General features: G+C 34.3%; 2 protein-coding genes and 1 pseudogene across 3 annotated transcripts; 1 reads left to right on the top strand and 2 right to left on the bottom strand.

The window, feature by feature from the left end:
- Window positions 1-1,313: 1,313 nt before the first annotated feature.
- On the bottom strand, window positions 1,314-5,038 carry LOC143543024 (plant cysteine oxidase 2-like). Its single transcript, XM_077035458.1, has 5 exons — window positions 4,731-5,038; window positions 2,571-2,689; window positions 2,304-2,466; window positions 1,558-1,794; window positions 1,314-1,463 (listed from the first exon to the last, which is right to left on the bottom strand). Exons 1-5 carry the CDS (start codon window positions 4,894-4,896, stop codon window positions 1,336-1,338), a joined length of 813 nt encoding a protein of 270 aa, XP_076891573.1. The 5' UTR covers window positions 4,897-5,038; the 3' UTR covers window positions 1,314-1,335.
- A 5,427-nt stretch (window positions 5,039-10,465) lies between these two features.
- LOC143543026 (uncharacterized) lies at window positions 10,466-16,518 on the bottom strand. 2 transcript variants are annotated; one of them, XM_077035459.1, is made up of 5 exons: window positions 16,487-16,518; window positions 12,337-12,425; window positions 12,177-12,250; window positions 11,436-11,563; window positions 10,466-11,020 (listed from the first exon to the last, which is right to left on the bottom strand). In XM_077035459.1, exons 3-5 carry the CDS (start codon window positions 12,218-12,220, stop codon window positions 10,524-10,526), a joined length of 669 nt encoding a protein of 222 aa, XP_076891574.1. In that variant the 5' UTR covers window positions 12,221-12,250; window positions 12,337-12,425; window positions 16,487-16,518; the 3' UTR covers window positions 10,466-10,523. The 2 variants fall into 2 exon arrangements, with proteins under 2 accessions (XP_076891574.1, XP_076891575.1); XM_077035460.1 differs by lacking the exon at window positions 16,487-16,518 and having other exon boundaries at window positions 12,337-12,555.
- Window positions 16,519-17,101: 583 nt separating this feature from the next.
- LOC143543071 (protein MRG1-like) lies at window positions 17,102-22,120 on the top strand (annotated as a pseudogene).
- Window positions 22,121-22,236: the final 116 nt, after the last annotated feature.

Here is a 22,236-nt window from a genome sequence, read left to right on the forward strand (position 1 = left end):
AGATAAAGATGCATCAAAAAATAAAGCATACAAAGCTCTACATACTAAGTATTAAATCAACACCCTAAATAAGATATAATTATACAAGATTAGTAATGTATAATGTTAGTAAAACATTGATAGAAGCATAACCTTTTAATTGAAGGTCATAAAAGAGTAAACAAACATAACGTTTTCTTTAAAAGTCGTAAGTTAATAATAATAGAAACATAAATTTTGAATACCAAGTTAAAATTCGTAAAACAATAATAGAAAAATAACTTTTTAAGCTGAAGATCGCTTAGTAAAACATTGGTAGAAACATTGGTAGTAATACAAACATATCTTTTTCTTTAAAAGTCGTAAATCGGTAATAGAAACATAAGTTTTAAATATCCCGTTAAATGTTGCAAAACAGTAATAGAAACATAACTTTTTAGCTAAAGATCGTAAAATAGTGATTGAGTCGTAACTTGCCCGTCGAAGATCAAAAGAGTTATATCACCCGGAAAAAAAAAATCTTATCAATTAAATCCCCTTGTTTATAAAAGTATTTGGCTCTTGTTCCACCCATGAAATTCACCAAATAGAAAAATAACTTTTTAAGCTGAAGATCGTTTAGTAAAACAAGTAAAACATTGGTAGAAACGTAACTTTTCAATTGAAGGTCATAAAGCAGTAATAGAAACATGTATTTTTCTTTAAAAGTCGTAAATCAGTAATAGAAGCATAACTTTTAAATATCCCGTTAAATGTTACAAAATAGTAATAGAAACATAACTTTTAGCTGAAGATCGTTTAGTAAAACACTGGTAGAAACGTAACTTTTCAAACTGTTATATCCCTACAATCTTTTTTCTTTTTACTAACATAATAATTCCTGATTTCATTGTTGAAAATCAATAGTTTATATATATAGCAAAAACCCATGTTGAATAAAACCAACCCAAATCAAGTAATGGAAAACCTTGAGCTCCATTTCAAATTGCCTGTACCAAATCTAGCAAACATGCAACACAAGAAATACCAAACTAAAACACCATTTAAAGAAATAAAACATGTTTGTCTAAAAACAATTCAAGAAAGTACAAAGATCCCCTATTTCTTTCCCCATTTATGAAAGAATACCTTTTTGCAGCGCCAGAACGACCAAACTAATAATCTTAGTAATCTGGTCGTTCTAACTCTAGAAAAAAGTGCATCCTTTTAGACGATTATGCTCAAATTATGTACAAGATCTTCGATAACCAAAGAACCGATGCATGACCATCTCTATCCCGACAAATCTGAAAAAAAAAAGAAAACGAAAAAGACAAATTTCTTCTGCAGGCATTGGCATTCTAACACGCGATCTCATCACTTCTCGACAATTTTTGGCCCGTTGTACGGTGCTCCAACCTCTAATAACCCTGCGGGCTTATCTATCTCCTCGAGCCATGCATAGTCTTCGGTCTTTTCATCATCGGCCAGCTTTTTATCGCCAACTGTCGTAAAGTTTTGATTTTTATGAGTTATTAATGGAAATAAACAAATGGGAATTGGTTAACTGAAGAGAGTTATGAGTGATAATTAATGAACCTGAAAAACACGTGAAGGGATGAGTGCGATAGTATTGGCAGTGGCGGCCTTCGGGGTCACAGTAAGGTGGGCCCAAAACATCGAGAACCGCACATGAAGTAATGGCGGTAAAGCAATGCATGTTACCGCCATCAGTCGGGTAAAGAATTGATGTGTCGCATGGAGCGGTGAATGCAGAGTTGACTTTGAGTTTTGCCAGGCGCACACTAACGGGCCCACTAACAGGTCCCACTTCACCTGGTAGAACACAAATGTGTGAGTTCCATTTCATGAATCTAAAGTCAACCGACCCGTTTTTAACGGTACAAAAGTACATATATTGACCTGAACCCGTTATTCAACCAGCCCGCTTCTACTTAATCATAATCAAGAATATTCTTATGTGATCGGTATGAAAAAATAATATATCTATAGTTAAGAACTTACCCTACGGGCCCACGAATGGGCCCCACTTGGGGTGCATTACATTCAATGAAACTAAAGTCAAACGACCCGTTTTGACCAGTAAAAAAATGTATTTTGACATGAACCCGTTACTAAAGTCAACCCGACCAGTTTGACCAGTTAAAAAAGTATGTATTTTGACACTGCTTAGCCAATTATACGTTCATTTTATAAGTTTCTACTTAAATATTCCTATAATTACGACATTCTTGCGTGATTAATATGTAAAATGTAAAATAATATATCCACAAATTCTTGTGTGATTAATATGGAAAATAATATATCTATAGTTAAGAACATACCCTTTGATGAGTCAGCTTCAGGGGTAGAAATTGAAGAACCATCATCCACCCAATCATATGCTTTGATATGCATGGTTCCAAACAGAAGCTTACTAAAAACCGTCATCTGCGGGTGGTTATGAAGCGGGAGGATACCCGATGGAGGCAGCAAAAAGATTCCAATCTGAAAAGATGAATGATAATCAATAAAGTCAACTCACAATTTCCATTTTTGTTCTTAACCAATGTAATTACTTTCAAAAATGAGATTAGATATGAAAATTGTACCGAAAATTTGTCCCACTCGGTAAGGTGTAGGTAAGTGATTCTAGGAAATCTTGAGGTTTCTTTAACCTTGAAGTATGGCATATTAGGCCATACACCGACATCAGATGAAGTAATTCCGTCTGAAAAAAAAAAGTAATAAAAAAAAATTCGACCTTTAGATTAAAAAAATCAAAAATGTTTTAAATATCATATTTATCTTAGCCTCATAATCACATTTTGTTACTTTTCAAGAGATTTGATCGGTCAACGAACGCATGTAAGATTTTTGAACATTTTGTTACCTAAATATAAGCATGCCATTGTTTTAAGTATTTATGGTCAAGCTTAAACCTAAGTTGCCTAACACAGAAGATCAACAATATATACTTATAGAAACAGTTTATACAGAATTAAGATTTTTGAATATTTTGTACAGTAAACAGGCCGGGCTGACCCGAAACAAAAAAATGCCAGAACATGTAAAGCATACACCAAGCACCGACAACACACGCGTAAACAAGAAAGTAAGACACGGGAACTCATTCGGTTTTATAAGTGATTTGGTCAAATAATTTAATTCGAATAAAATTCTAGCAAATTCGATAAATAACATTACAGGCAGCAGATTATTAAATTAAGACTGAACAAGGCATCAAAGGTTTCTATATTTTAATAATTTTCACATACTCCTTCCCTAACTGGAAAAACCTAATATGCTTTTACAAGTTGATATAATTAATCATTTATATGTATTCAAAATCAACCCACTTGACACCAAGTCAAAATTAAACAATGCAAACTACAAGGAATCAAAATACCAAATTGAACAGAATGATTAAAAAGATAACCAAATAAAACCCGAACCGCGAAAATCAAGAAAAACCCACAAATTAAAATGCACCCTTTATCAAAATGCGTTTTTTTATAAAAATTCAAGTTCGAGAACATTCAAATTGATCAAAATTATTAAAAAGATAGCCAAATTAAACCCAACCCGCACAAATCAAACCCACCCAGAAATCAAAATGCAATTTTTATCATAAATACAAACTCAAGAACATTCAAATTAAACCCTACCCTCAAAAATCAAAACAGCCCACATATCAAAATGCATATTTGATCAAAGATTCAATCTCAATAACATTCAAATTAACAAAAATTATTAAATAAAGATACCCCAATTAAACCCAACCCTTAAAATTCAAACTAACCCACAAATCAAAATGCATTCTTGATCAAAGATTCAAACTCAAGAACATCCAAATTGATCAAACTCATGAAAACATTTAAATTAAACCCTAGCCACATATCAAAATGCAACCTTGATCATAAATCCACCCTCAAAAACATCAAATTCCACCAACAAAATCCCCACACATCACCAATCAAAGATCAACCCACCTTCCAAAAAAATCTAAAAACATAAAAAAAAAAAAAAAAGAAAACCTTTAACTAGAAAACCTTAGTTGAAATACTTTTTTGTAAAATTCAACACCCTCCACAAATCAAAATGCATTTTTATAGTAAATTCACAGTCAGGAACATCCAAATTGATCAAACTCATTAACAAAACATCCAAATCAAACCAACCCACATATCAAAATGCAATCTTGATCATAAACCCACCCTAAAAAACATCAAATTCCATCAATCAAAGATCAACCCACCTTCCAAAACAATCTAAAAACTTAAAAAAATTATAACTTTAACAAACAAAAAAAAAACTTACTTAAAATAGTTTTAACTTATCAACACACTCCACAAAACAACCCACAAATCAAAATGCAATCTTAATTTTTATCATAAATTCAAACTCGAGAACATCCAAATTGATCAAACTCATAAAAAAAATATCCAAATCAAACCAACCCTCAAAAACATCAAATTCCATCAATCAAAGATCAACCCACCTTCCAAAACAATCTAAAAACATAAAAAAATACAAACTTTAATAAAAACAACTCACTTAAAATAGTTTTTAACTTATCAACACACTCCACAAATCACAATGCAATTTTTATAATAAATTCAAACTAAAAGAACATTCAAATTGATCAAATCAAACCAACCCACAAATAAAAATGCAATCTTGATCATAATTCCATCAATCAAAGATCAACCCACCATCCAAAACAATCCAAAAACATAAAAAAATTAAAATTTAACCAAAAAAAAACTTACTTAAAATAGTTTTTAACTTATCCACACCCTCCACAGATGGCACAACCCCAGGTCCACAATTAGCAAACACATCTCTGCATGTCTCATACAGCTTCTGAACTGCAGTAACTTTCTTTTGTCTCATTCTCCTCTTCTTCCTTTCACCACTCATCTTCTCCATGCCCATTTGATTATCAAACTAATCACAAAATTAATAATAAAATTTATAACCCGGTAATTAATAAAGGACAAAAAATGAATCAATGGGTACTTTGTTGCATCTTTTTTGTTTAAAGATCAGGTGACAATGAAAGTGTAGTAATTAATAATATTAATGGGATAAAGATTTTTTTTTTTTTTGAACATTAAAGATTCTCCTATACCACCAATGCCAGGAATCTCTCACCCAAAAGGCCAAAGCCTTACCATCCCACCAAAGTGGAGATGGCATTAATGGGATAAAGATGATATGTTTTGGTCTAAAAGATTTGGAGATGAATACCAGGGGCCATGGTTTGTGTTTCCAGTGGGCCGTTACAACACCGGATTCGGTATTTATTGCTACCTTGACATAATAATTAAATATTCATTTATTATTATTATTATTATTATTATTATTATTATTTAACAACCAGCGAATCCTTCAAAAGAGCTACTAGTTAAATTCATTATATCGGGATACACTCGTCTTTCAATTCGAAGAGAACCCTCACCTAATGGCAACGCCCAGGGCGGGGGTGGGCCAGGGCCCCTTATTTTTTATTATATTTTTGCAGGATAGTGTAAATTGACCATTTTTTACGCCGAGAATTTCTATACGTAGTATAAATTCACCTGTTTTTTTCTCAAAAATTTGGGTCGGTCCTCCTCGTGTATGAGTTTTTTTAGTACATTTTGAGTTTGAGAACCCCCCCTGGACGAGCTCGTCCACACTTCGAGACTGGCAACGGTTTATAAGCACTTGTCTGAATGTATGACAGTGCGGTGAAGGATCGAGCTAGTGAACGACACATACTTGCTTAGTCTCCTATAATCACATGGTGTTGCCAAAACTAAATGATGGGAACAGAAATCGAACATGAGTCACATGAAACACCAAGTCTCTTACTTATCACTTTATCACAAGCTTATTAACATTTATTTATTTATTACTTTTTATTAAATAATAGTGGGTTATTAATTTTATTAATTTTCTTGATATCTTTGGCTTTAAATGAAGGCATGAGCAAAACGTGACATGTGCCAACTATGTTTGGGTTGTAGGGTTTTTTTATTAAATAATGGGTGATAATGAGCTGGTGGTGGAGTGGTAGTAAAGAGACTTAATGTTTCATGTAATTCAGATTTGATTTCTTTTCTTATCATTTAGTTTTGGCGGCATCGGGTGATAATGAAAGACTAAGCGAGTAGGTGGCGTTTACTAGTTGGATCCTTAAATGAGGGTTTTTTCCATATCAAAAGATAGTGTATCAGGATATGATAAATTTAGTCAGTATCTAATTTAAAAAATTTTATTAACAAAAAAATATTAAATAATGGGGTATTAATTTTCTTGATATCTTTGCCTTTAAATGTAGGCATGAATAGAACGTGACATGCGACAACTGTGTTTTGGTTGTAGGATTTGTATGTAACAAACTTTTTTTTCTTTTTAATTTTTGAAAAGCAGCATTGATTTAAGGGTGAGAATTATATAATTTTTAATTTTTATATTAGAAAAGGGTTTATAGATTAGTCATACATGTTTGTGTGTGTATAAACATCACAGGAATATGATGACCTGTAGCGTAGCTGTGTCAAGCGTTCGCGGATAGGGTGGAAGTCGTATGTCAAGAATGCAATATTGTAGTCATCAACACATCAAGACGGACAAGTATATATGGGTTATGTGGGACCCTTAAAAATTAATTTTACTTTTATTTTGAAATGGGTAAACGTTCTATTCAGTAACATAAATAGTTTTTTTATAATCTTAATTTTATTTTAATTTTATTCAGTATGTTTTAAATTGAAAACAAAAACATAAAAAAAATGTGATGTAGAAATAATAGATATGTTTTATATTGAAAACAAAAACATACAAAAAAAAATGTGATGTATAAATAATAAGGTTGCATGTGAAAAAAATAAGTATGATAGTCTTGAGGTTAAAATAAGCATGTAGAAAGAATAGATCATGTAACGTAGTGACTAAGCCTACATGGCAGAAGGAATGCCTTCAGCATTGTGGACAGTCTTATAAAATGTGGCTACTTTCAGTTTTCAACATATTATTGGTTTCGAAACGATATTAACATTTTGTGATCCAATGAAGTAAATTCAAATATCAAAACGAATAACAATATTTTTTTTCTTTTAAATATATAATTATATATAAGATAAATAGTAAAATGTCAGTGTCAGCGAGTATTCAGTTTCGATCAGTATTAGTTTGATTCGATTCGTTACAGAAGTACGGTGTTGGCGTCGGGGATCAAACTTTTTGATGTAACATGTGATGCGAAAGTTGTAAAGTATATTGTGTAACACATGATGTGAAACCTATGTGATGTAACGTAACATGTGACCTGAAATGGATTTGTTGTTGTACCTAAACAATTTCCACATGATCAACAATTTTGATGAGGCATTCTCTAGAAATAATAAAGCAGTTCTATTATAATTTAACATGCTGAACTATAAAATTAAAAGAAACATTATTCTATATGTGCGTGTATATATATATGGAATGGATATTTTGAGAACTTGATAAGTTGTAAAAACTTTAAGAAGTCAATTTTGAACCACACATTTAATTAAATGATATGAAATATATGGCTGAGATTACGTTTAATTAAAAAATGAATCAGAAAAGAGAATAAATATTTTTTATGATTACATAAGTTTAAATGTTAGTTACACATGTGTAATAAGTCGATTCAGTGTGTAAAAAAATACTGTAATTTTTTGTACATTACTTACACTTATGTATTACACATGTGTAAAAATAATTATAAAAAAAATTGTTACGTTGAGTTCTTTCGAGTTCTTAAAACTCAAAGCGGTTCTCAAAAGAAATCAATCATATATATATATAGAGAGAGAGAGAGAGATGCTTATTAGGTTAGGTTGTTTCCGTATGAAGTGTATAAAGCGATGTATAATTACGTGTCGCATGTTTGTAACTACGTAACACATGTATATAATAGCGTAAGGTTATGCACATAATTACGCATTGTAATATACAAAACAACGCGCAGTTATATAGCTAGAAGATAATTAAAGCAACGGAAAGAAAAAATTAGGTTGAGACGTTAATGCATTTGTTTCATATTTAAAGCACTCCGTACAAGTAATAATATGTCACAATAACATAATTGAATTGATTAAATGCTAGAATTGGCTAAATAGAAAAACGCGCCATTGTTGGTTTTTATCTAGCTTCACTAAAATTTTAATGCAAATAGCTTTTATATACTGTCCCACGAAAATTTTTTGAGGCGCGACCAACCGTTAGATTTACACAAACATCTTTTTACTAAAAGAACACGGCGGAAAGTCTATATTTTATTATTTAAAAAAAGACACATGAACCAGAATAAGGCTTTGTTGTATTTAGCTTTAATGTTTACGATGTAAATCTATTAATCGCGTCAAGAGTTTTGGCCTCTTAAAGCATTAAATCTTTCATTCACTTGCTTAATTGGTAGAAGCTACACGGTTTACAGTATGTTGAAAGCATAACTTTGTGGACACTACACCTTTAAAACGTTTACTATATTCAAACTTGTTTTAAACGTTTCTTTTTGTGGACCAATGTAATTGTTTTCAAACATTATATCCAAGCAAAATCATTGAAAAGGAGTTTACGAAACTATTTACGACATATATCAATGTTGAATTATTTGAAGAGTTTTTAAAACCATTTACAACACATATCCATGCCAATTAACTTGAAAAGGTTTTACAAAGTCATTCTAAAGTCTAAACCATATAATTTTCACAATACCATCAAGCCACATGTGTTCTGTCTGAGTATGACACACTCCGTACTATTTTTACATAATACATGATAACAACCGGTGTTGCAAAAATCGTTAGTCGGGCGGTGGCGTGGAGACTTGCGATTAATCGGTATTATTCGAGATTAATCGGGATTAATCGGATCGGACTTTAATGTATATTTTTCAGTTCTATACATACACACACATTTTTATATGTAATTTCAGTTTTATGCATACACAAACATATTTTGGCCGGAAATTGGCTGAAATCTCACTGGAAACCACTAGTTTTTGCTGCAATTTCGCCGAAAATAGTTGATTTGGGTCGAAATATCGCCAGAAACCACTGATTTTGGTAGGAATCTCGTCGAAAATCGTCGATTTTGGCCGAATTTGACCGTTAACCAATTAATTGGCCGACCAACCCAAAATTAATCAGTGAAGTGGAAACTAGTGATTAATCGGTGCCTAGTCGGGATTTTTACAACACTGATAATAAGTATTATATAAATAAAAATAAAAACTATTTAAAAGTATAATGAAACTCTAAATAAATAAATGATAATGGTAGGTCATGAGTCGTAATATATAGTGGAAACCTTTTAAATAATGAAAAAACATAATAGTCCTCGTAAGTCAAGCCAAAGTTCTTACATCGTACAATCTTTGCCGTTTAAATTTGGATATTTGCACTATAGTCCATGTATTTTGTTATTTTTAATGCATGATGTCATTGGTTGCATTTCCAAAAATAACATAAACTCCTCTCTACCGGTTCTTTTTTTTTTCCTAGTTATTTTATTAAAAAAATTAATTGCATATGTTATCATCAATAGAACATATCAGCCACCTTAGGTTTTTTTCATTAGCGTCACATGTTAGAATTCCACTAGCGTGGATGAAACACCATTAGATAGATTAAGTTTCACGACCTCGAACCCCCCCCCCCCCCCCCCCCAAAGCTTTCCAGTGATTTAGCCAAATACTTGTTGTTGTCAGGCTTTAACAAGGAGCATGACCACACACCCAGCCATCAAAGAAGTGAATGAGAGTAGGGGGGACGAACACAAGGGAAGGAATTTTTAATTAGTTTGAAAAATGTGTTTTTACAACTATTTTCCTTATACCAAATTTATTAATTAAATAAAATATATATATAAACCGGTCAAACAAATAAAATATCTTACACCTATTTTATTATTCAAACTCTGACTTATTCTCTTTATAAGTATTGACCATCTTTTACTTGTTTTGAGTCCTTAAATTTTTTGAGATTCTTAAAGACGACCATGCTGGTTCGTACAATAATATCAATGTTGTGATCAATCACAAATTTCAAATGAATATTTGAATTAGGAGGTTGTATGAATAGACATACATGCATCTTTTAATTAACTTTTTTTTTATTTGATTTGTTTGAGATAAATTAGATAATACACAACCAAAGCTTACCCATGCACTCGTGTAGATGTGTAGTAAATACTAACTTTATCATGTATATTTATTGTAAATCTGTTACAATCAGCATACATTATCATCCTAAACAAGACTTCATATGTGATATGAAGTATGAACTTATAGCAACTTAAAACTGCTATATATTTCCTGCAAGTAACCGACAATAGTTTATCAACTTTTAGGAAATTTATTTACATAACCGTAGGTAAAACACAAGTTACGTCTTGCATGCAACTATGTAAAATTTATTCACACAGTCGCATGTAAAATATAACTTATGTTACGTAACAAAAACTTAAAAACAGAAAACCGTCAAATTTTCCACTTGGAAAATTGCCAAATAAAAAGGAACTACATGATCAAACACATGCAATCAAAGCTTATAATCTTGTGACATCATAAATGGGAAATTATCATCACTCTTGTAAAACATCCCAGAGTACTCTTCATCATTGACCATCAATGGTTGACTTTTTTTGTCTTCTACATCATCTTCTTGTTCCTCACTTCCATTAAGGTTTTTTTGCACAAGATCTCTAAATATTGATGACTGAAACAACAGCCCGAGTGCGGTTGGAGACGATTTGTTCCTTGGACTAAATGGAAAGTTGATATCAGGACACACTTCTTGTTTTTGAGGTAAACTTGTTTTTTCAGTATATGTATTATTATTGTTATTATAGCCAAAGTTATTAACTGGCAAAACTGGCAAAACTGTTAACTCAGTGTGTGTTTGTGGTTGTTCAGTAATTTGTGGTCCTGGCTTCAACCATCTTATGTAGGTGCTTAAGTTGAAATTGGTCACGGCGTTCACGCCTCGGTATTCGATTGCTGCTATGTCATAAGCACGAGCGGCCTCTTCTTGGGTGCCTGTAACACAATATTCGGGTAATTAAACATTTAAACATGTCATCAGTCACTTAGTCCTGACTTGGTGGCCTAGTGAGAGAGATAAAGTCTAAAAACTGGCCTAATACAACATTTATTTTACAAAAACAGTTGCATTAAATTAATGCAACATTTTTGTTACTTAGTGCAACTCTTTTCCAAAGAGTTACATCTTGAACATGTTGCGATTGTAAAAAAACAGTTGCATTATGTAACAAAAATGTTGCATTAGGCAAATTTTTTTAGTAGTGATCTTAAACACCCAAATGGCATGGGTTCACTCCACGGACTACAAAAAAAATATGTCTTATAAGAGACAGTTAAACGTGTCATTTTTAATGTTTTACGGGTTTTTGATAATTTATCATCATTATTAATATTATTGAAGCTAACTTACTATAAGTTCCTAAGTAGAGATATTTGTTTCCAAAAACTCTTCCAATTCGGGCTTCCCATCTCCCGTTATGATGATGCCTTGCGACTCCCCGGTACTTTGATACCCCTCTTGAAAATCCACTGCTTCTCCTGATATAACGAAAATGAATTATAAGAATGTTAATTATACGGATGGTCTCTGACTGTTTGTGGTTGATCGAGTGGTTCTAAAATTAGTCATATGTTTACTATTGCTCTAATGCTCTCACACGTAACACACGTGGTTGTTGAAATGGATGGACGTTAACTTTATGTTGTGTTACTACAAACCGACAAAAACACCCTTATTAGATGAAAAAAAAAAACTAATATCATATTTGAAGTTTTTTTAACTAATGGGGCCCACTGGCCTACCATCCGTGTAACAACCTTTTTCTTAACGACCAGTTAATAAAGCCACCTATTCAGGGTAACCCAATATCAAAATGCGACCTCATATGTACGTTCACGATCGCATACAACACTGGGTATCCCAAGCCCACAATCTCTTGTTCTAAGGAAAACCCGCCACCCAAAGTCTCACTGCGGTAAAACAAGGTTAGGATTGGATTTAAATTTGAAACCTTGCGACCTCTATCCAAAATTTTCACTTTCCAATTAATATACAGTTGAACTAAAGCTCATTTTCCATAAAAAATGGAACTATGAGTAACAAGAATATTTTCTTACAATCCAATTGTTTTTTAAATTTTCTTAAATTTACCTTCTTAGTGAAGCTAGGTATTCTTCCTTGGTAACAGTCTGCATTATTTTAATTTCTTTCTCATAATCAGAGACCTTCACAAAAGTTAAAACTGTCAAGTAACTGTTAAATCTTTAAAATTATTATTAAAAATTCAAAATCCAAAATTTTAACTTTTTACCGGGAAATTAGTGAAAGTTGATGGTCCCCAATACTTAAGAGCAGCTAGATCATATGCTCTTGCTGCTGATTCTTCTTCATCATAAGCTCCTGAGTCATGATCAAGTTTAAAATGTCAACTTTATGGTTTAAAAGATTAAGATAACACTAACTTTAAGTTGATGGTCTGCATAAGTTGATTTTGGCCTCAAACCGAACCCAAACCCGAAAATTTGGGCTTTGTGTTTGTAGGGGTATGGTACTAAACCCGGTTTTACGATCCTAAATCTATTATGTTTGGCTTATTTTATTATATGGACTAACACAATGTTATTGGGCTGAGGGGGTTTTGTAGAGGTAACCCTAATTGGGCTAGGCCCATTAGGGTACCATGATGGTGGCCATGAGACTCTCTATATAAGGAGGTCTCCACCTCCTTATTAGGGGTCATGCTCAATAAGAGCCACCACCACTTTTTTGTGTCTGTGAACAAGAAATCCTCAGGATATCTTAGCAGTCACCTCCACATCCTCATAAAGCCATCGCAGGTCTCAAGATCACAGGTCTCAACATCGCAGGTCTCAAGCACAGCTGAAGAAGAAGATCAAGACGTGGTTCGTTCATCTCAAAATCCGTGGAAACATCGTCATGGATCAGGTTAGATTCATTTCGTGTTTCGACATTGGCGCCATCCGTGGGACGGCAACGAACTACCCTTCGATCTTCATCTCGGCTGTCGGATCTCTCCCAGGAAAAACCCAGATCTGGAAGTTTACAGAAAAAGGCTTCAAGGCTTGTTCTATTAAAGCTCAAAAAGATCCATAGATCTAAAAAGAGGCTTCCAGATCTGGGCAAGAAGAAACGGCCTGATTCAAATGATCAGGTCTCCGGATCTGTGATAGTTTTAAATCTGCTCCGGGCTTCAGATCTGTCCAGATCTGATTTACAGATCTAGGTCTAGATTACAGACCTGGATTTTAGGTCTAAAGTTGCAGATCTGACTCTAAAATTGCAGATCCAGAAAGTACCAGACTTCCGCCGTCATGTACGCGCGCCCGCGGATTCTCACTCCACAGCCGTGCATGTGCCGCCGCGGAAACCACCATCTGGGCTTTGCGTAAGAGACCTCCGCCATGCACGCACACACGAGTCACCACTCCATCGCCGTGCATGTGCGCATCAGGCCTCGCGCCAAGCGCGCCCCAAACGCGCCAAACTTCAAGGTTGGGAATCCTCATAATATCCCATATGGCTACGCGCCAAACTTAAAGGATAGGAATCCTCATAATATCCCATATGGCTACGCGCGAAACTTCAAGGTTGGGAATCCTCATAATATCCCATATGGCTACGCGCCAAGGTTGGGAATCCTCATAATATCCCATATGGCTACGCGCCAAGGATGGGAATCCTCATAATATCCCATATGGCTACGCGCCAAACTTCAAGGTTGGGAATCCTCATAATATCCCATATGGCTACGCGCCAAGGTTGGGAATCCTCATAATATCCCGTATGGCTACGCGCCAAGGATGGGAATCTTCATAATATCCCATATGGCTACGCGCCAAGGTTGGGAATCCTCATAATATCCCGTATGGCTACGCGCCAAGATTGGGAATCCTCATAATATCCCTTATGGCTACGCGCCAAACTTCAAGGTTGGGAATCCTCATAATATCCCATATGGCTACGCGCCAAACTTAAGGGTTGGGAATCCTCATACCATATGCTCACGCATATTTCACATGCTTACGCATCACATGCTCACACATATCACTGTCTACGCGCACGCGCATGCAGTATCTGCGCGTGGCGCATAACACAAAACCAAAGTCTACGCGCACGCGCATGCACAATCTGCACGTGGCGCGGGACATAAAGTAGCCCGTAAGTCGCCTCACGCGCAGGCTTTACTATTCATACAGCTCATAAGACGCCTCGCGCTCAAGCTGTTAATTTTCTTACAGCTCGTAAGTCGCCTCACGCGCAAGCTTCATTATTATTATAGCTCGTAAGTCGCTTCTCACGCGCAGGCTTCATTATTATTACAGCTCGTAAGTCGCCTCACGCGCTGGCTTCATTATTATCATAGCTCGTAAGACGCCTCACGCGCAAGCTTTATTATTCTTAGCTCGTAAGTCGCCTCTCGTGCGCAGGCTTTATTATTCTTAGCTCGTAAGACGCCTCACGCGCAGGCTTTATTATGCTACAGCTCGTAAGACGCCCCTCGCGCGCAGGCTTTATTATTCTCAGCTCGTAAGTCGCCTCACGCGCAAGCTTCATTATTATTATAGCTCGTAAGTCGCTTCTCACGCGCAGGCTTCATTATTACTATATCTCGTAAATCGCTTCTCGCGCCAGCTTCATTATTATTACAGCTCGTAAGTCGCCTCACGCGCTGGCTTCATTATTATTATAGCTCGTAAGACGCCTCACGCGCAAGCTTTATTATTCTTAGCTCGTAAGTCGCCTCTCGCACGCAGGCTTTACTATTCATACAGCTCATAAGACGCCTCGCGCGCAAGCTGTTAATTTTCTTACAGCTCGTAAGTCGCCTCACGCGCAAGCTTCATTATTATTATAGCTCGTAAGTCGCTTCTCACGCGCAGGCTTCATTATTATTCTCAGCTCGTAAGTCGCCTCACGCGCAAGCTTCATTATTATTATAGCTCGTAAGTCGCTTCTCACGCGCAGGCTTCATTATTATTATAGCTCGTAAGTCGCTTCTCGCGCCAGCTTCATTATTATTACAGTTCGTAAGTCGCCTCACGCGCTGGCTTCATTATTATTATAGCTCGTAAGACGCCTCACGCGCAAGCTTTATTATTCTTAGCTCGTAAGTCGCCTCTCGCGCGCAGGCTTTATTATTCTTAGCTCGTAAGACGCCTCACGCGCAGGCTTTATTATGCTACAGCTCGTAAGACGCCCCTCGCGCGCAGGCTTTATTATTATTAGCTCGTAAGTCGCCTCTCGCGCGCAGGCATTACTATTCTCATAATAGATTTAGCTCGCAAGTCGACTCTCGCGCAGGCTCTATTATTATAGCTCGTAAGCCGCCTCACGCGCAGGCTTCATTATTTTTACAGCTCGTCACCATCATGAAGAAAATCTCCCAAAACTCAAAGACAATAAAGACAAGGCCAAAGAACAGGGAAAAAACCGCCTCATAGCCTAACACACCTCATAAAGTCCAGCGCTCCACCTAGACGCTTGCGCGTCCAGGAGCAACACTGGACTTGGGGGGGCTTGTAGGGGTATGGTACTAAACCCGGTTTTACGATCCTAAATCTATTATGTTTGGCTTATTTTATTACATGGACTAATACAATGTTATTGAGCTGAGGGGGTTTTGTGGAGGTAACCCTAATTGGGCTAGGCCTATTAGGGTACCATGATGGTGGCCATGAGACTCTCTATATAAGGAGGTCTCCACCTCCTTATTAGGGGTCATGCTCAATAAGAGCCACCACCACTTTTTTGTGTCTGTGAACAAGAAATCCTCAGGATATCTTAGCAGTCACCTCCACATCCTCATAAAGCCATCGCAGGTCTCAAGATCGCAGGTCTCAACATCGCAGGTCTCAAGCACAGCTGAATAAGAAGATCAAGACGTGGTTCGTTCATCTCAAAATCCGTGGAAACATCGTCATGGATCAGGTTAGATTCATTTCGTGTTTCGACAGTGTTCTTGAAAATCGTTTGGTTTTAGTTTTTCCAGTATTTGGTTTTCACAATGGGTTATTTAATATTTGTTGTTTTTTCGGTTTTATCATTTAGGCTTAAATTTTTTTGCTCGTAAAAAAATGATCATATTAATGAATATTGGCCACAAACTTTGGGCCTAAATACTTTTGATAATGGTTAATTATTTATAAGACATTTGGGCCTAATTTTTTTTGGAAAATCATCTATAATCCATAAATTCAATAACAAAAGTTGGTTTGTAAGTCTTTATTTGTTCGGTTTTTTCTGTTTTCTATACATGAAAAACCAAAAACAAACTGGAAAATTTGTTTGTTGAAAAAAACATAAAACCAAATCGTCGGTTTTGGGCTAGGTTCGGTTATTTTTATTTTTCGATTTAATGCAAGTTTTATAGCAGCTACGGGACCTAACGGCCTAATTCTAATCATATAAATTATATATACATTTTCGAAAGAAGAACTTACCAAGATAAACTGTTCAACCCGAGCATATCATCCACAGAGCCAATCAAAGTCGAAAAAAGAAACAAAATTTGGTTAAGATTTCTTGATGTCAAAAGAAATATAAAACCATAACAATAATAGTAACAGTAATAGTAACAGTAAAAGTAATAATGATAATGATAATAACCTTGTTTTCCTTTCTTTTTCTGTGTAACATTCCAAGAAAGTTTATCCCACAAATGAGCTTCATATCTTCCGGTCCATCTATGTTTGCTCACACCGCGAAACTTAGAACTTCTTTTCACAGTAGTTGGTGACGCTTGACCCGACTGTTGACTTGGGGTCAACTGTTGACTTTTGCTGTCAAGAGCAAGCTCTCTTCTTCTCTTCACACGCCTCGGTTCCGTTATACCTTCATTTTCAACCATATTAATACGTCTACGTAGCGAACTTTCTTCACTCTTTACCGCAATCAATGCCATTTTGTTATAACTTATAAGTATAAGCTTCTTGTACTGTCTAGTTGTTCTTGATCATACAACAATGCATGGTGTGCTACATTGTATTATTGATATGAGTTTATATATACATATACATACATATATAACCATGCACACGTGTGCATGTTTTGGTCTAATGACGATAATTCCAATGATTATGACAGCTTTAGACACAACTCATTTGTCTATAGTATGTTTTGGTCTAGAATCATCATTCATCGTGTTCTACGCTAGAACCAGTCTGGATGTTGGTGAGGGTATTTTGGTCATTTTGCTGTTTGAACAAGATCTTTGAAGTTTTTGTTTTGTTATATTAATTAGTCAAAATTGTAACAACTTTAGGAAGCATCATATTCCATGAAAATCTCCGTCTAATTGGTTACAAGTTTTTTTAACATTTTGTGTAAAGAGTTCATTTGTTTGTTTGGGTCGATTTAAACAATGGGATCAACAAATTACATACGTCTTCCATTTAAAATATTTAAAATAATGTTTTTAATAAAGACTCCAACCTAATCATGCTTCTACTTGGATGTATGTATGATGTTCTTTCTTGTGAGGAAAGGGTATATGTATATGACAATGACATGGGTTTTTTGTGCCGATTTATTACGCGAGTTGGGCAAAGGGTTAAGATGTTTCGGGTCAAAATAGGTGGATTTTAATGTGTCAAGACAGGCCATGATAGATTGAGTTGGTTGACTAGTCTACGCGTGCTATTTATTATTTTACTAGTTTGGTTGAACCAAACTATGCACATTAAATTAAAATGTGTTAACATATTGCTAGTGTTGCAAACGAGTTGAGTAGCTCATTAAGCTATTCTAGACTAGCTTATTAAATGTTTGAGCATGGCAAGGTCTAATCGAATCCGAGCTTGTTTAGAAGCCACGCATAACCCGTTTTTCACAAGACTTGCGATCCTAAACAAATAAACTATATATAATATAATATAATATAATATAATATAATTGTATCTTAAATTATGATAAAATAACTTTTCGTATGCACACACTTATCTATAATAATATATATAAACGAAGATCCAAAAATCCTAGGTGTCGCGATGTGGTTGCTCCCTCCTTTTTTGGAGTCACCATATTTGCTTGATTTTTAAATAGAGGCTCCTCATGCATTTGACCCGAATTCATGGGTATGGATCTTACCAAACCCATATATTCCTTAAACGGATTATAACATCTCATTAAATTAAAAATTTTTCTCACTAAATTATTGATGTAAAAATTCTATAAAATAGGATATACTAAAAATTAATATCTTATTTATTTTAAAAAAGATATATATATTATTTAAACTAAAAAAACCAATTTTATAGTAAAAAAATAAACGGGTCTTGGGTCTCATCAAAACCATAAGAAAACCATATAGCTTCTAAACCGGGTTATAACATCTCATTTGTTTGAACAATTTATCATCAAACCATAAGTATATTATTAACTTTGATACAATAAAAAAAATATAAATTCAAAAAATAAATAAATATTAGAACAAACAATATAAATACGGGGGATAAAAACTAGTATATATATTAATAAGTACTTAAAAGTGAACGAATTGAGTGTGGGCTAAACTCAAGTTCGAAAATTTCTTAATGACATGAGCTCGAGTACCTCTAAATTAAATGAGCCAAGTTAGATACTACATGAGCTTGAGATGATCGGCTTGCACCCTTGTTAATGGTTGTTTAATAAAGGGAGAAGCTATAGTGTTATTATGTTATACAACATCATATGTGTTATAAATACGCACTTACTAATCGACACCCCTATGTATTTGATGATATACACGATCGTATGTAGGTGTACAATCGTTGGTAATTGGTATACACGTGTATTGGGTCTGTATACGTTCGGTGGGACGTGGTGAAGCGAGTTTTAACATTCAATGATAAAAAAAAAATACATGAATTAAAAATAAGGGAGTTTGTATTAGTTTGGTTGTTTTATTCATTTCTTGTTTTGTCCCATAATACTTTTGTCCTTTTAATGTAGCGTTAACATGACAAGGGGATTTAGATAAATGAAAGTTTTATGATTTGTCATAAAATACTTAAGAAAGAAACATAATAATAAAAATAAAATGTACTAGACAGTTCTCTATATGAATGCTTGTAGTGGAAACCAAACAAAAATAATTAGTTATTGTTTAAAAAAAAACTTATTAGGACTTAATTTCTTAAAAGGAAAAAACACACACACGTAACTATTAATCATCCCATCGTTACATGACTTAAATTGTTAACAAGAAGATAATGAGAAGCAATGTCTTCGTTTATTTGTTTCTTTATTCTTTTCCTTAACTACTCATTGATGGAGGATGACGATGATGACGAAGAAGATAAAATGTTACTGAATTCGTATTTTGTTAAACCCCTAAAAAGAAAGTGAGGATCATCGTCATCATCGTACTTAATATATTCCACCAATAGCAAAGCTATTGTAGGGTCCGAGGAGGGTAAAATGTAGACAAACTTCCTCTACCTTTTAGGAATAGAGAGGCCCCCTGCTCAATAGCATGAAAGTGAGGATAATGAGCTTAAAATGCACATCCGTTTTAATCGAATCAGGCTTAAGCCCTACCATTGGGTTCTGACAGGTGAGTACGAAATTGTTGTTCTGCTCTAATTGAGATGATGTTTCCTATGGATTTATGATTTATTTTACACGGGTGCTTTGGTTTCTATTTGAGTTGTTTCCATGATTTCTTAACCGATTCCATCAGTTACGTGTTAGTTATCGCTTTACGATTACAAGTAACGTACTTTCTTTGATGGCAGATTAAATGCACATTTTTTCTTATTATTTGTTGGTTTTTACATTACTTTCGTTTATTTGATGAAATTGAATTGTGTTGATGATTAATTGGATTGACGTGATTAGGTATTTGATTTATTTATTTCATACTTGTTGATACCCAGAGTTAAGTGTGGGCGAGGAAAATGCAGAACGAGTTTGATTATGAACATCGACATGTAATACTTATTGACGACTTGAAATTAATTCATTTTGAAATGTTCATAAGATTGAAAAGATTACGTGGGTGTTAGTGAAACATTGTTGTCTGCTCTTAATATCACAAACCAGTTAACTTTTCAATATCAGACTTTCTAATCCACTACAGTTGTACTACAAACATGTTCGAGCAAAATAGATAGCATTTAAAAATGAGAGCATCGTGTAGTGTTACTTTTGTTTAACTTCTCCTTTCATTTCTTTTTTTGCACTGTTGAATAGACCTGGTGTTGCTGCTAAAAAGGTAAGCATCCGTTATTGCTTTTGAAAACTAATCATGCTTCTGGATGTAAATTTAAATTTAAATTTGAAACCGAATTTGATTATTTTCATCACTTTTTTTTGTTCTTTTAGTAATATGTTGTGTACCTAGAGCCATTCGCATAATCTTGAAGCTTCACCATAGATCTACACCAAGTAAAAGATAGTCACTATGAGCTTCTTGGATTATGTTTGGGAATAACTGCTTTCAATTTTTTTTCATCTTTTTGTTTATTTGTATATACGTAGACTGCAGAAGCATCATAGATATCAATCTAAGGTTTCCTATATATTGGCATGTGTAATTCGATTTAAGTTTTGATGAACCGGGCTTATATATTAACCATTTATTGCTTGAAGTAAATTTTTTTTACATTGGATATACATGCATTAAAAGAGATTATTGATATAACATCTGTTATGATAAACTTACATAAGTAGAATTTTTATTTCTGTTATGCCTGTTAACTATCTGGGAAACCTTTTTGTCACGCACACATGCCTAAATGATAACATGTGCAATGTTAACCTTTATTGCAAAACAAATATTAATTGCAAGTTTGTCATTTTGGTGACAGCTGGGATGAATGGGTTGGTGCTGACATGTGCAATGTTAACCTTTTTTGCAAAACAAATATTAATTGCAAGTTTGTCATTTTGGTGACAGCTGGGATGAATGGGTTGGTGCTGAGCGGTTGATGAAACAAACAGAAGAAAACTTATGTAAAAGCAAGCACTTGACAAAAAACAGGGCGTGGAACCTAAGTCAACCCGCTAAAGTCAAACAAAGTCAAAAGTATCTAATGGTATTCCCTCACACTTTTAACCAGTTCTTTTTGTAGGCTATATATGCCTCTTCTTTCCATTAGTTTTCATTGAAATTTAAGTGGAAAATTTGATATTTACTCTTCAATTTTTCTGGTGTTCAACGAAATATAACCGAAAATTTTGTTCTATCAAACTTTATAGATTCAAAGGTAGAAAAGGATAAGGATAAAGATAAGGTGAAGAGCAACGGTATACTCTTTAAACTCAACTTCTCACTTTTAACCATGTAGTAAAAGTTAAATTTCATTTAATGACTCAATGTTCCATCTTTTAACTATGCATTTTTAACTATTGTTTAATTACCTACCATTTGAACTATTGCAGGATCAAAAGGGAAGACACGAAAACTTGAATCCAATACTGAGGTATTTTTCAACTATATCAAATCTTGGCTATCATTTGATTTTAGTCCCCGATATTTAAGTTTCACTTTACAACATGTATAAAACTTCCAAAACATGAAACCTAATTCATAACACTTGTATATATGATGACAGAAGGAGAATGCAACTTCTGAAAAACTTGTGGACATTGAAATCCCACAAACCCTAAAACAGCAGGTTGTAGATGATTGGACATATGTCAACGGACAAAATGAGGTAAACTCGACTTATATTGCTACATGTATTGTATTATTTTCATTTTTCATTTTCTCAGTCATTGAAAATAAATTTCTTCTTGCAGCTTGTTAAACTTCCGTGTTCTCCAAACGTTGATGATATATTGAAGATGTACCTTGAATATGGGTCAAAGAAGGATGACATGAAAGTACGTACCTATTGGTCTTCTTAGTCAAATTCAGACTAAATGATGTTTAAGTTAATCTATAACAATGCCTTGAATACAGGATGCCAGAGACAGTTTCAGAGATTTTGAATGGGTTAAGGTGCTACTTTGACAGGGCGATGCCTGTTATTCTGTTATATGATAAAGAGTGTGTACAATATCGCAAATTGATTAAAAGTGGCGCTTCTCCTTCAACCATATATGGTGCTGAACATCACCATTATAGAAAAAACTTTGACACTGGTTAGTCTTCAAATTCTTTCTTGTGCTTGTGATGCAATGTTTGATCGTCCAAAATGAACTTTTAGTTAAGGGAATTGGTAACTAAAACTTGACTTTTTAATGGCTTAGTTGTACATCAGCA

Source organism: Bidens hawaiensis, unplaced genomic scaffold (assembly GCF_021521415.1).
Source record: "Bidens hawaiensis isolate Kalapana, Puna unplaced genomic scaffold, B.hawaiensis_p1.1 tig00013016_1, whole genome shotgun sequence".
Classification (NCBI taxonomy): Eukaryota; Viridiplantae; Streptophyta; class Magnoliopsida; order Asterales; family Asteraceae; genus Bidens; species Bidens hawaiensis.